The 15,244-nt window shown below is 35.9% G+C and overlaps 1 protein-coding gene across 1 annotated transcript in view; it reads right to left on the bottom strand.

The window, feature by feature from the left end:
- Nucleotides 1-15,244, bottom strand: part of LOC150109336 (high affinity cationic amino acid transporter 1-like) — a 219,679-nt gene that overhangs the window by 14,356 nt on the left and 190,079 nt on the right. The window contains exon 13 of the mRNA XM_090402146.1: nucleotides 9,718-9,826. Coding sequence (XP_090258272.1) covers nucleotides 9,718-9,826 — 109 coding nt within the window. The remainder of the gene's footprint in view (nucleotides 1-9,717; nucleotides 9,827-15,244) is intronic.

The following is a 15,244-nucleotide window of genomic DNA, read 5'->3' as shown; positions in this document are numbered from 1 at the left end:
AATTACCCTAGACTCTTCTCACATCAACAGCAACCTCAGTTATAGTCTACCTGACTCACATAGTTCTACCATGAACTATGTGAGTCAGGTGAGAGCATATGCATGAACTCATACACTTGCACATGAACAACAACAGAACTACAGTACAAACTATAACAACAATTCAAACTTAACTTCAGTTTACAAGTCTGTTATTATAATGATAGTGTTTTTTATGGTTTTTTTCTTTTGCTTTAAGTGTTCCCACAGCTGAAGAAGTCATTTTTGATGAAACATGCCGCACGCTTCATTAAATTAACTTATCTGTTTTCTCGGTTTCAGTCAGTTAAAAAAACATGAATATATATATATATATATATTTAGTTTTTTATTAATTTTGAATTACACATCTGTACCTGGTTCCTTGAAACTTTAATAATGCTTTCTCCTGTTCAATCAGCAGTGAAGAGACATATAGAAGTATACTCATGCTGTTTGACTCATTCTTGTGTTAATATTTTGAATATTTTAACTAATTCTTTTGCTTATAACCCGAACGATGCTCATATTAAAATGAGCAAAATATATGGGAGTTGTAAATAAATTCTAATTTCCTTTACATGTGCTAAACTGTTTAACATACATTTTTTTTTTTTTTTTTTATAAAACGTTTAGTTATGGATGCTAAGTCTTCAGCTGAACTGGCTATTCCTTTGACCAGACTATATAATTTGAGCCTAAGATAGGAATGGAAAGAATGTATCACAATGCCATTGCATAAGGGCAATACAAAGATTAATAAGTCCTAACTATTGCCCTATAAGTACCTCTGGAATGGTGGTGAATATTTTGGAAAAGTTGGTGAGAATTTGAAATCAAAAATGGAGAATCTTTGCGATGAACAGCACAGGTTTACTCAGGGAAGATCATGTTTGTGCGATTGCTCACATTTTATAATAATGTTACGGTTCAGTTAAACAAGGGTAATTTATACATCACAATACTTTAGGACTATGCTAAAGCTTTTCTCAGGACACAGCATGGAAGGCTGATGCATAAACTGAAGGTTGTGGGATCTGTTTATAAACTATTAGCTTGGATAAGAGGATGGATGGCTGTCAATCAGCCATCCATCTCTGATGATATATTGCACATATTAAGAAGTGATATGAGAGATGTGAGTCTGCAAGGTTTAAGGTGACCAATGATATACTAGAGGGATGTTCTTGGTCCACTGTTATTCAATCTTTATATTAATGGCATTGGGAAGGTTTGATAAATAACATACAATTTTTGCTGATAATGTAAAGATAGGCAGAGTAATCAGGAGTGCAGATTATATGAAGAACTTCATCATCATCATCAAATTCCTGCCATGTACCCTCAAGGGGTGTACAGGATATGACAGTACTACATGAAAAAATTACATCATTACTAACTTCCTATCTACAATTTTCCTCCAAATCAGTCTGTTACTTGTCAAGACTCCAACATTATCAGATCTTATATTTCTATCGTCTAAGGCACTTTGTACCGTATCAATCCACCTATATCTTGGTCTTCCTCTGGGTCGTTTTCCTGCCAACCTGGCAGAGAACACTTGTTTTGCTAATCTTTTTTCGCCCATTCTGTTTAAGTGACCATACCATCTGAGATTAGCTCTGCTAACGCATTCCTGGATGTTGACAATGTCAAGTTCTTTCCTAATATCCTCGTTTTTAATATGATATTGCCATTGATGCCATCTGTTCACGCCTCTAATCTTTCTCAGGACTCTCATATCTGTGGTCTCTAGTCTTTGGTCAAGTGTTTTACTTCTGACCCAGCTCTCAGATCGATAAGTTAAAATTGGTTTGAACACAGTCTTGCATACAGCTAATTTAGTGTTCCGACTAATTTCTTTCTTATTCCATATGAATTTATTTAATTGACTTCCCACGATACCAGCTTTGCTGATTCTGTTGTCTATTTCTATATTTAGTTTACCATCTTCAGTAAAAATTGTGCCTAAGTAGCTGAAATGTTTTACTTGTTCCACAGGTTCTCCATTCACAACACAGTTGACATTTTCAATGATTCTGCCTATTTTCATTGTCTTTGTCTTTTTATTGCTGACCTTCATACCATATCTATTACAACAGCTATTCAATTTAGTCAGAGAATCTTGCAGACTTGTAGCAGATTTATTTAGAAGTATAACATCATCCGCATAAAGCAAAGAGCTGACATTAACATCTCCAATTTTGATATCAGGTTTAATACCACATTCCTTCATAATGTGATCCATATAGATAATGAATAACAGAGGGGATAATCTACATCCTTGTCTCACACCAGATTTAACATTAAACCATCTTCCTGTACTTCCTTCAATTCTAACTGCTGACTCACAACTCAAATAAAGACTAAGTATTGCTTGATATAATGCCCCATTGACATCATATAACTGCAGCGTATTGAATAGCTTCTCACTTGGCACCTTGTCATATGCCTTTTCCAAATCGACAAAACTTAAATACAGATCTTTGTTATGTTCCCATGCTTTCTCGACTATTTGTCGTAAAGTGAAGATCTGATCCTGACAGCCTCTATTTGGCCTGAATCCAGCTTGTTCTTCACCAAGCTTTTCTTCCACAATTCTTCTCAACCGTTTCTCAAGTATACTTGCATAGATCTTGCCAGGAACACTCAGTAGAGAAATACCTCTGTAATTCTCACATTCAGTTTTATTTCCCTTTTTATATATGGGTACTATGAGAGCTCTACTCCAATCATCGGGAATTCGTCCCTCTGTCCAGGCTTTCTGAACTATGCAGTGCAGCCACTGTAAGACTCTTATACCACCATACTTCAGCATTTCTGGTCGAATATCATCTACTCCTGCTGTCTTTCCACATTTCAAGCCTTTGATGGCTTTTTCTACTTCAAGTATGGATATGTATTCCTGACTGCATGCTTCATTTAGCAGTTTTTCAAAGTAATTACTCCATACTTCAAGGATATCTTTTTCTCCTGTTTTCATTTCACCTTTATCATCTCTAATTCCTTTTACAGCACTCTTTCCTCCATTCCTAAGCTTCTTCAACAACCTCCAGAATATTTTGCCACCTTCTTGATATTTATTTTCTATATTCTTGCCAAAGTCCTCCCATGACTTTTGTTTAGTTAGTTTTACACACTGTTTAGCTTTCTTACATTTGTCTCTGTATTCTGTAAGAGTAAAAGCTGACTTATTTGCCAGGAACTTTTGATATGCTTTCTTCTTTTTCTTCACTGCCTCTTTAACTTCCTGGGTCCACCAGGGAGTTCTGATTTTTTTATCCTTGCACACAACCTCACCACATGCCTCTCTGGCAGAATCAATCAACGTTTCCTTCAGAGTTTGCCACTGAATCTCCAAGGTTTGATTCCTGTTCTCAAACTCTTTCATTTTCTTTTCAATAATATTTCTGTATTTTAGTCTACAGTTCACATCTGAGAGCTGCTCAACTTTTATTCGCTTTAAAACTTTCTTACATGTTATTCTTTTCAATATGAAATTCAATTTTATCCTGCTCAAGACTAAATAGTGATCACTTCCAATTTCAAATCCTCTGTACACTCTGGTGTCCTGCACCAGGGAGAAAACATTACTATCAACAATAACATAGTCAATGAGACTTTTTTTATTCCTAGCCTCTTCTCTCCAAGTGAATTTGTGCACATTTTTATGTTGGAACATGGTGTTAGTAATAACCAGTCCATGTCCTGAGCAGAAATCCAACAGGTATTTGCCATTATTATTAGCTTTGCTCTTTTCTCCAAATTTTCCCAAAATATTTTTGTATGTCTCACAATCATTTCCTACTCTACTATTTAGATCCCCAACAAGGACCAACTTTTCCTTTTTCATTGTGTCAGTTGCTTTTTCTAAAGCCTCAAAAAATTCCTCCACTTCTACCTTAGTAGAACCTTCTGTGGAACCATAGGCACAAATAAGTCTCATTGTCCAGTTCCCCATTCTCATATTTGCCCACATTACTCTACTTGAGACTGACTGCCATTCAAGAAGATTAGCCTCGTATTTTGTGTTGAATACTATGGCTACTCCTTCTTTTCCTTGATTGTCATTGCCTGAATATAACATTTTGTATTTATTGCTCAGAAAGATCTCACCAGTTTTGGTCTTTTTTGTTTCAGTCACCCCTATTATGTCGATCTGGTACTTATCTAATTCCTCAGCTAGCTCCATTTCATTGCCATTCAGGCTTCTTACGTTGATAGTACTAATCTTTAACTCTGGTGATGTTGAGTTGGGGGTTTGTTTTCAGATTTGTTCCAGTAGCTGACTTTTCGCTGTTCGCCCTGGTTCCCTGGCGAAAACAACGGGGGCCTTGTTTAACCGGGCGACGCCCCAGCCGGCATGAAATTTTGTCATGTTGTACCATCATTTTTTATTTTGGTTTAACCAATAAGAATACAATTTGGTCGGCTAAATCCCAAATTGCCAGCCCATCCTCGTTTGTTCAATATCCAAGTAGATACCCAACAGGGTGCACCACGAGAAGGTGAGGATTGGACATTAGGTCAGAAGCCCTGGTCGGTTCTCCGCATTCCTTTAAAGGCTATGTGGAGGTCTCCTCTCAGTTATACAGCTTTGACCCTTAAGCACCCCTATGAAGAACTTTGCAGATGATTTTAAAAGGCTGCAACTGTGGGCATATGAAAATGACTATCAGTTCAATGTTAGTAAGTGTAAAGTGATGCACTTTGGTGTGATGAGAAAATCAATACATGTTATATTGGTAGGATGTGCTAGAAAAAACTCAAGTGAAACAAACATCCATTTAGAAAGTATTTTACCTTGGGTATAATAAATGTTAAAGATACCAAGCTATTTTTAACTCTGTTTGCTTACTTGGGAAATGGAGTAAAACCAGGTTTAAAATAGCTTGATATCTTTAACAACATCCAGTTAATTTGCTTATTGACTTAATGGTTTTGAGTGGTGGAGTAAAAGACCAATCCACATAATAAACAACGCAATCACAATAGATTTTATATATAAAAAAAAAAAAAACTACAATAAACCTACAAAGAGACCAAGAGTTTATAAAATGTATTGATTGCCGTGTTTGTAATGTTGGACAGAAGGAATGTTCTGGAGAAAACTGCCAAAAAAGAACATGTCAGAGATGCGGAGAAAAAGAAAGTAAGTAAATCTGGATTGATCGTTCATGACCAATGAAAACCATCGAGTCAATTGGCAAATACCATACACAGAATTCAATATTTATGTGCCCAAATTTAAAGAGGCTAGTGAGATTATATGATGTCTGATGCAGCATAATAAAAACCAAGGCCTGATATTAAATCAACTCTGGACAATGTACATAAGAGATCTAGATACTGATGAATTAGGCTATGAGACAAATATGTTATATCCTGTGACAATGATCCATGCTCATGATATCTCATTTCAGCATTCAACATCTATTGTATTGAATGAATTCTAAAAAATGACAGTTTGCTATTTAGAAATTCCATGTTAATACCTCTTTTTATTTGTGTTTATTGAATCAATCTGATGAAGTACAATAGCATTTGTACAAAATTAGTCATAGATTTATTAAACTGTTTTAAGTTTTTACATGTTTTTTTTTTACCAGTATCAATATTATGAATAACACAGGTCACGGAATTATAAACTGCGTATATCATTTTCTGTCAACCAGTCTCACTAATATCTATAACTTTTTGGCCAAGTTGAGCTGACCAATGCTAAAAACTCTTCCTCTTTATTTATGATACTTCTGGTATTCATATACATAACCTTGGACCCACAGTTACCCCTTGTGTAATGTCATTATACACGGGGTAACTGTGAAACCCATTTGAATCTGAAACCTGTAAAATCACATTCAGTGCATAATCATTTCTGTACCTGTCCACACTCATTTATCCAAGAGGTGTCCAGACACACATGCTTGACTGCATCACCCTAATAGCTCTAATTTCCCTGGTTTGGCACTTCCAAACTCTTACCACACAACACTTTCTCTAATCATCAAATTCAAAACCATTTAAAGGTAATTAATGCTACTGATAAGAAATGTTATATGGTATTGAGAAATCTGGATGTCTAAAAACAGAAAGCTAAGACTCAATTTTCAAATTTTTTTATTTTTTATATTATTTAAAGTGAACTCTCATGATAAACTTGTAGGGATGAAAGAAAGAGTTTTAGTAGAAGGTTAAGAAACAGTGAGTGAGAAGAAAGTATTAAATATAAAGGACAAAATAAAAATAATGTATAATAAATACATTATCAAAAAACCAGTACAAATGAAACATCAAGAAATTGATATAGTAACCTCTGATGCTTACCTAGGACAAAAGATCCCAGTAGAGGATAATTGTAAAGAAGAAATTATATGTAGAATTCAACTTGGTTGGATAGCCTCGGGAAAACATCATAAGCACTCAAGGGAAACATCCCAATCTGCCTTAAAAGAAAAATATTCAAGAGTTGTATCCTTCTAGTCATGACATATGGAAGTGAAGTATGGACTTGGACTAAAAAAATTGACCAAAAAGTTAAGGATTACCCAGAGAAAAAAGGAAAGATCATTACTTGGTATTACCATTATAGAGAGAGAGAAAGCAATACTTGGATCAGAGCTCAGACTAGGATGAGAGACATTATAACAGCCATTAAAAGATCCCAATGGCAATGGGCAGGTCATATTGCAAGAAGTAACACTCAAAAATGGACAAAGTCAATATCAGGATGAGAGGACGAGATTAAAGAGATAGAATAAATGGAGAGGCCTTTGTCCAGCAGTGGACAGAAAGTGGCTGATGATGATAGTGAGAGTTGACCGCACAATTTTTTTTTTTTTTTTTTTTTTTTTTTTTTTTTTTTTTTTTTTTTACGTGACACCCACCCATGAAAGATTGTAAACCTATAATTGAGTAGGCTAAGTATTTTTTAATTTTTTAAAATTAAAAAAAAAATTAAAAAAAGATAAATGGTCTCCTCTAGCTCTCCCTGGTATCTACCAGTTCCTTGTGACTGTGTTTTGGAAAAACTTTGGACAAACCAGATGCTCTATAGAAAAGAGAATACAAGAACACCAATCTTATATTAGCAACAGTAAATCTGAAAATCTGGCTTGGCACAGCATGGAATAAATATAGATCACAACATCCCATGGTCTGAAACACACTTACTTCATTGATGTTGGTATAAATTTGAATGCTTGTTTAAAGAAAGCACTGAAGCCTTACTTCACCATCCGAACTTAAATTGGAATGACTGCCTCTCTCTATCTAAGATATGGAAAGTCTTATTTTAATCATACACGAATATTTTTTTTAAATAGCTAATGACTGCTAATTGCAATATTTCCTCAGTTATACCATTGGGTTATTTTATGTAGAACATCACATGCTTCTTACTTTTCAAATATCCATTATTCATGTTCTACTTTGTAATTAACTATTGTTGCCATGAATGACAGCTTGTAATATTCAGGCTGAAGTATTTATGGCCCTAAATAAATAGTATTATTTATTCCTTGTGTTTTTTTGTGTCAATTTTACTTCTCTCACATCCTGATGATATAATGGTAATATCTTCTTAAGGCAGACTTTTTTTTTTTTCTCTAACTCTTGTCCAGATGACCTAGGCAGTTCTTCTCCTGCTATTCCACAAACTATCCACAGTATGCTACTTCAGCAATTTCACTAGAAGAATGTCAGAAAAATACTCAGTAGCCTATTACCATTAAGTCTCCTAGGCCCAACAACATTCCTCCAGTTGTACTAAAGCTTGCACTCCAAAATTCATATTCTTCTTGGCATCTATCCAACAGCTTGGAAGCAAACTATTCATCCTACTGCTCTGACCTCAATATTCTGAAAAATAATGGCAAAGGTCATCAACAGCCAACTGCATCACTACCAAAGACTCACTAATTACTTAGTGATCACCAATATGAATTCTGTCATTCTCATTCCAGAGATCTCCTAGCTAACCTCACCTATCTTTGGATGCAACCATGGAAAAGTTTTGAGAAACTCAATGATCACCCTTGACATTAAAGCATTTGATCAAACCTAGTATTATGGCAGTCTTACAAAGCTACCATCTTATGGTATTACTCCTTCATTTTCTGAATGGATTTCCAGCTTCCTCTCCAGTTATTCATTGCAGGTACTGGAATGTTTCCCTTCATCAGATTTTTTCAATTAATGTAGTGTATCCTACCCTAGGGCAGGATACACTACATCTACACTCTTCTTCTTATATATCAATGATCTCGTTCTCTCTCTCTGACCATTCCTCTCCAGAGTGATAGGAATATTTTGGAATTGGAGCAGTTGCCAAGGGGGCATCAGAAGGACATTAGTGACAGGATATTTTACAAATTATTGAAATGGTCACACTATAAAAGGCACTTAGCTATGAATAAAATCTTAGCCATGCTCCTATTCCTCTCTACATCACTTTTGACAATATTCAGTTCACCAATCAGCTTATTCTAGCCCAAGCACATCAGGTTCATAGCCACCTCAGCTTCCAAAAAAGTTTGGTATTATTTTTTGTTCCAAATAGTGCTTCTCTCCTGACCAATTCCTGACATTTTATAAAACCCAAATCCACCCATCTTTAGAATACCGTTCTCCCCATTTGGGGTGGTGCATCTAAGACTTCCCTAAGAATGCTTGACTATATTTAGAAGAGAACAATTAGCTTAATTGATTATCCCTCTCTCTCTCTCTCTCTCTCTCTCTCTCTCACACACACACACACACACAGACTTCTTCCAGTCACTCTCCCATAGATACTCTATTACTGCATTATGTCTTTTCTATAGATAATTCCGTGGGCAATGCTCCACTGAAATGGTCAGTACTATTCCTCTTTTCTTTAATCATGTTTAGCTGGCCTGGCTGGCTAAGTGGTTAGCATATATATCTACTCCCCAACCAACAGGTTGTGGTTCAAATCCTGCATGGGCATGGAGCTTGTATTTAGGTAGGAGATGAATAGCATTATGCAGTGAGTCCACCACCCCACTTATTGGAGGCCTGAAGTGGCTTCAAAAAGTTCCATGTTTGGTTTCAAGTACAAAAATAAAGAAAAGTACAAATATATATATATATATATATATAATTGATAAAAAAGTAGAAAAAAAATCCTTAGCCCACTTACGGTACAAATGTACTATAGGTTTGCACATTCATGGGGGAGAGAGAGCCACATTAAAAAAAAAAGTACAAACATGAGCAGGTGCTGGGGGAACACTCATATACAGTTCAGCTTCAAATTTATTGAACCAACCTCTTATCATTCCCCTTCATTCCAGACATCTCTGCTATTTTGGAACAGTTTTTTCCCATACTGCTTTCTCCAATAATTACAATCCTCAAGCCTTCAAGAAACACATCAACAAATTCTTTTCATCAATCATTCTAAGCACTTCCTTGTACTGTCATGTCGTAGGTCTTGGGACCTCTTGTATATGTGTGTAGGAGGGGGGGGGTACTGATTTATATATAAAGTTTACAGCCATATTTTACTCAGAGTAAAATTACTGTGAGCAGAGGCAAGCCAGTTTATAAATCTGAGTTCTTATTTTCATTCTTTTTTCCATGGTTTGTACCATAATGTCTAATCACAAACAACATATATTTATTTCTTTTTTGTCTCCTAAAAAATAAACAAATTATTCTATTCTCATTTTAACTTACCAATAGCCATCCACACACCAAATCGAACCCAGGTCATAGAAGGCAGTTTCATCATTAAATACACATTCATAAATGCACTAAGTGCTGGTATCACAGGAACAAAAGGAACCTAATTAAAAAAAAAAAATATATATATATATATATATATATATATATATTCTTATTATTATTACAGTACAGTCAAGACAAATTAATGATTTAAGTTAAAACTAAGGATTTAAGTTTAAGGCAAACTGAAGATATTATTATTATTATTATTATTATATAACACCTCCAGGGAGTCCAAAGACTCATCGAGGGAGGGTATCTACTCTACAACTGTCTGTCTCCACCACTGCACCAACCGCAACTACCTCCATCATCTACACCAATGCCATCTACTGCCGACCACCACTGGTATTTTCACAGACAATCACAACATCTGCCCATGGCGGAATTCAAACTGGAGAGCGAATATGCTAATCACTTGGCCAACCAGGCTGGCATGACTAAAACAGAGAAAGAAAGGCCAAACATATGGGAAAGGAAAATTATGAAAACTCTTAATAATAATAATAATAATAACAAAGAATATTATAATGGAAATGGAAAATTTGGTCAAACAGAGAAAAACAAATTCGAATTTCTGGAAAATTCAAAAAACTTTTGAGCTACTTAACAATTTTGAGTGCTCAGATTTTTTCAGTTACATACGTAAAGATATCACCATGCAATATTTCAGCTTTCTCACTCTGAGAGAAGTGGCAAGTCACTTTGATCAGTTAGCCTGTCACTTAGCAGCATACATATTGCAATCAACTCTCTCACTACAGCAAAGATTATGACAAGCTGTCAGAAAGTCCTGACCAAAGTCCAGAGGCATAATGCAACTCAAAATAAAATTCACTATAGCAAACTGTCCACTATTCCAGTAGTCCCCAGAAATCTGCTTAGAGTTTGAGTGCATATGATAAATAGACTGGCAATGATCCACTCCAGTGCAATGGAAGCTTTCCTCCACAAAAAAACTCCATTAAGGGATAACCACTAACATAGAACAAAATATTAATAATAGCTTGATAGTCCTGTATAACATGTAGTGCTATCAAGCAATCACAACCTAAATTTACTTAAACAGCTGAAATATTTTACTTGTTCTGTAGATTCTCCAATCAAGATGCAGCTGATATTTCCCATATACTGTTTATTTTCATAGTTTGTGGCTTTTTTATTGCTAACTTTTATGCCAAATTTGTTACAGCAGTTATTCAGTTTAGTTAAGGAATTCTACAGATTTCTGCTGAATTTATTTAAGAGTATAGCATTATCTGCATGAAGCAAGACTTCTGCATGAAGTCTTTGTCTTGACTGAGATTAACATCTCCAATCTTGATATCAGTATTACTGCCACTTTTATTCATGATGTGAGCCATATAGATTATCAATAACAGATAGTGTGCAACGAACTGATCTTCAGACATCTCTGAAGGAACAGCTAAACTACTTAGATCTGTTGGGTTACAGGTGTTTGTTCTATTAACAAGATTTCTGTTTTTTTCTTCTTTTTTTTTTTTTATGCTATGCAAAAGATAACTTCTGCCTTTTACCCAGCCTGGAGTCTATCAAATTCCTTGCCAGTGTGGGTTATCATATTTTGGCCAAACTGGTAGATCAGCAGCTATGCATCATGATGAACATCTTAATTACATTAAATTCCATGAATCTCAACAGCTGGGACTTGCAGAACATGCTATCTCCACCAAATACTGAGTACTTTGAAAGAAGATTAAGATCTTTTATTATTAAGCATAGAATTTTCACCTGAGTATCAGGGACATTGCCAGTATGATTTTCAAATTAAACAAGTAGAACAGAAACTGGAAGGCTCAACAGTGAAAATACATAGCTACCCAAACATGTTACTTTTCTAAATCACTTAGAGAATTGAAACAACGTAGATCCGAATATAAATTAAATTATACTTTAATAAATATTTCCGATATTTCGGCAATGTCACATTGCCATTTTCAAAAGGAACTTACAAAAAGGCAGGTGCACACAGGCACTCACAATACAGTAACTGAGAATGAAGATATGAAGCTATCGTTCTCCTAGAAGTCCTAATGGTGCCCTCTGGCGGGCTAAGTAGGCGTTCTTGGCCGTTGGGCTGAAGGTCTGCTGATATATGTCTCCCAAATTTGGGGCAGTCGCATACAACCAAATTTGTTGAGGTTTGGAGAGTTTCTTAGGGCAGAGGCTGATTCCATAAATAATCTTTCGAATTTATATTTGCTTCGGTGTATTACTGTTGCTTTCTTCCACCGTATTCTGTGGCGAGTATCCAGAGCATGGTCTGCAAGACCAGAATGGCTATACTTGTAAAACCGGATGTAGTCCTTGTGTTCAGAAATTCTGATATTCGCTGTCCTGCCTGTTTGGCCAAAGTACGACAGTTTACAACTGCAAGGGACCTGGTATACACCAGGTAGGTCTAGGGGAAGTGGTTGGGCTTTGGTAGCACGGATAAGGGATGTCAATTTTCTGTAAGGCCTGTAACAGGAGGTGAGGTCATGTTTTTTTAGAATTTTGGTAATTTTTTCTGAGGTGCCTCGGATGTAGGGAATGGTGATGGATTTAGAGTAATCTTTTTTGTGGAGGGGGGAGGAGGAGGGCTGTGGGTTGTAGGTTTTAATATTCTTTGGATTTTTTTTGGGGGGTAGCCATTGGCTGAGAAAGTGTTGAGGATGTGATTTAGTTCAGTGTTAAGGGCTATGTCGTTAGAACAGATTAGTTTAGCCCTGTTGCATAGTGTTTTTACCACTCCATATTGTTGTGAGGGGGGGGGGAGGAATTGTTGGTGGATGTATCTGCCTGTATGGGTGGGTTTTCTGTAAACTGAGAAAACCAAAATTCCATCAGGCTGGTGGGTGACTAGTGTGTCTAGGAAAGGGAGGCAGTTGTTTTCCTCTTTTTCCAGGGTGAACTTGATTCTGGCATGTTGGTTGTTTAAGTGTGTAAGGAAGGAGAGGAGTGTTTCAGAGCCATGTGGCCAAATAGCGAACACAATAGAGACTGTATAAAAGAAGAATCTGGCATACTGCAACTGGCTTGCATCCAAAATTTCATCTTCCTATACAGCCTACACCATAGACATTAAAAAGGAGTGGGGGACATGCCACACCCTGAACGAGAACAACAACACGTGACATCGTCCAGTATTGTTCAACATCAATAACGTTATATATCTGCATTCTGTTATTTGAGTTTTATGAATAGTCAGGCGGTTATGATTTGTATTTATTAATTCTCTTGTTTAAACTTTAAGTTATACTATTTACCCCCTGAAGATGTAAATCGTAGGATTTATATCTTCAGGGGGTAAATAGTTCCCCTGAAGATGTAAATCGTAGGATTTACATCTTCAGGGGAACTATTATTTCAGTGTTTTATATAACTGAATAACTGAATAAAAAAATGTGGTGTAATCGCCTAAATATATCTTTTGAAACAATTAGCCACAGAAGTCTATGCCTGCCACACCCTTTCTTATGGGGATCCATTCAGTATCCTCTCATTCAAATCTGGCCCTGGCTTCTTGAGTTTTGTATATTCTGAACAAAATTCTCATAATATTTTTATCTATCCCTATTTTATGCAAAATATCAAATAAAACAGAGTGATTAAAGTTATGGAAAGTTTTTTCATAGTCCACAAAGCATAGATATAAATCTTTATTGCACTCGATCATTCTTTCCCCCAATATCCGTAGTGTTGTGATAGCTTCCCTGTTTCTCCTGAAACCAAACTGTGCTTCATTTAATTCCCTCTCTATCATCTGTTCCATTCGTCTATATATTATGTTGATTAGGACTTTTGCAACGTGGCTAATCAGATTGATAGTCTGTGCTTGCTGCAATCCATCGTTCCTGTAGTCTTGGGAATAGGAATAAAAATAGATCTTACGAAGTCTTTAAGTATTCTATCCTCCTCCAGACTTCTATTAAAGATGATGGATAGAAGTTTTATTCCTTCCTTTCCCAATGCCTTCAGTAACTCTCCTTGAATATCATCCACTCCTGGAACTTTCCTATCCTTTATTCTTTTAATGGCTGCTTCGGTTTCCCATTCCTTAATTTCTGGGGCAGCATCATTTTCTATCTGATCACATTCCAGATTATCTTCATCTCCATAAAGTTCTGTAACATACTTCTTCCATCTTATCATTTTTTTCATTTTTTTCAAACAAAATCTTTCCTTTTTCATCTTTCAAAGCAGTGCTTTTTACTTGGCACCAAACCATCCTTCTCTTCTTCCCTGAAATCAAGTTCAAGCCTTCATAGACCTTTCTCATATCCTTTGCTGTATCATTTTCCTCTATTTCCTTGCAGACCTGATTGAGCCAGTCTTCCTTTGCCCTTTTAGCCAGAATTTTTACTTGTTTATTGATCTCTTTATACCTGACTTGGGCTTCATCGTTGTTCTTATTCTTCCATTTTCTTCTTTTGTCCATGTTTTCTATCATCTCCTCAGTAATCCAGGGCTTCCTTCCTCTCCTCTCTGCCTCACCCAGAAGACCTTTAGCATATTCCTTGATTTTCTCTCTTAGATCAGTCCAGATTACTTCTTGGGGTCTATCAGTATCAATACTGCTGATCTTATTTTCTAGTTCAGCTTGATATTTCTCTCATATATTTTCTTTTTAGTCCATCAATTCTTATTTTTCTAGTTGCTTTTTCTTTTTTATTCGTTTTAATCTGATTTTTACTTTAATTGTGAGCAGGTTATGGTCACTATTGCAGTCTGCTCCAGGATAAGCTTTTGCATTTTTTATTACATTTCTATATCTTGAGTTAATTAATATACAGTCAATCTGATTTCTTCACCTCTCTGTCCAGGTGCTCTCCAAATATACAGTCTTCTCTCATGTTTTGAAACCAGGTGTTAGTCACTATCAATTCATGTTTTCTGCAAAAGTCCACCAGTTGTCTCCTCCTTTTATTTCTTTCTCCCAAGCCCCAAGGGCCCACCAGACCATCCTCTCTTCCTTTCCCTATCTTTGCATTCATAGATCCCATTACTATCAGTATATCTCTGTTATTCTTCAAATATAAACATTCCTCTATTTGTTGATAGATCTCTCCAACTTCTTCATCTGTATGAACTGTTGTTGGTAAGTATACTTGAATTATGAGGATATTTCTAGGTTTTGGCTATTATTTTCAAAGCAATCACTCTTTCAGATCTCTGCCAATATCCCTTCACCATATTGGCTATCCTTTTATCCAACACTCCTTTGATGTTCTCCTCCTCCTGAGTAAATAAATCTAAATCCATCATCTGTTCTTATATCTCCTTTCCATCTAACCTCTGAGAGTCCAAGAACTGATATCTTCATTCTTTTCATTTCTCTGATCACATTGGCCATCTTCCCTGCTTGATATATTGAATTAACATTCCAGGTGCCTATATTTGTATTTTCTTTGAGGTTCATTTTCTTATCAAAGGAGGCTTTGATCCTGCAGCATCATTTGAGGTCTTATCATCCTCC

Source organism: Typopeltis vanoorti, chromosome 2, assembly GCF_054136105.1.
Source record: "Typopeltis vanoorti isolate ZY-2024b chromosome 2, IOZ_Tvanoo_1.0, whole genome shotgun sequence".
Classification (NCBI taxonomy): domain Eukaryota; kingdom Metazoa; phylum Arthropoda; class Arachnida; order Uropygi; family Thelyphonidae; genus Typopeltis; species Typopeltis vanoorti.
This window is presented reverse-complemented; position numbering and strand designations above follow the sequence as displayed.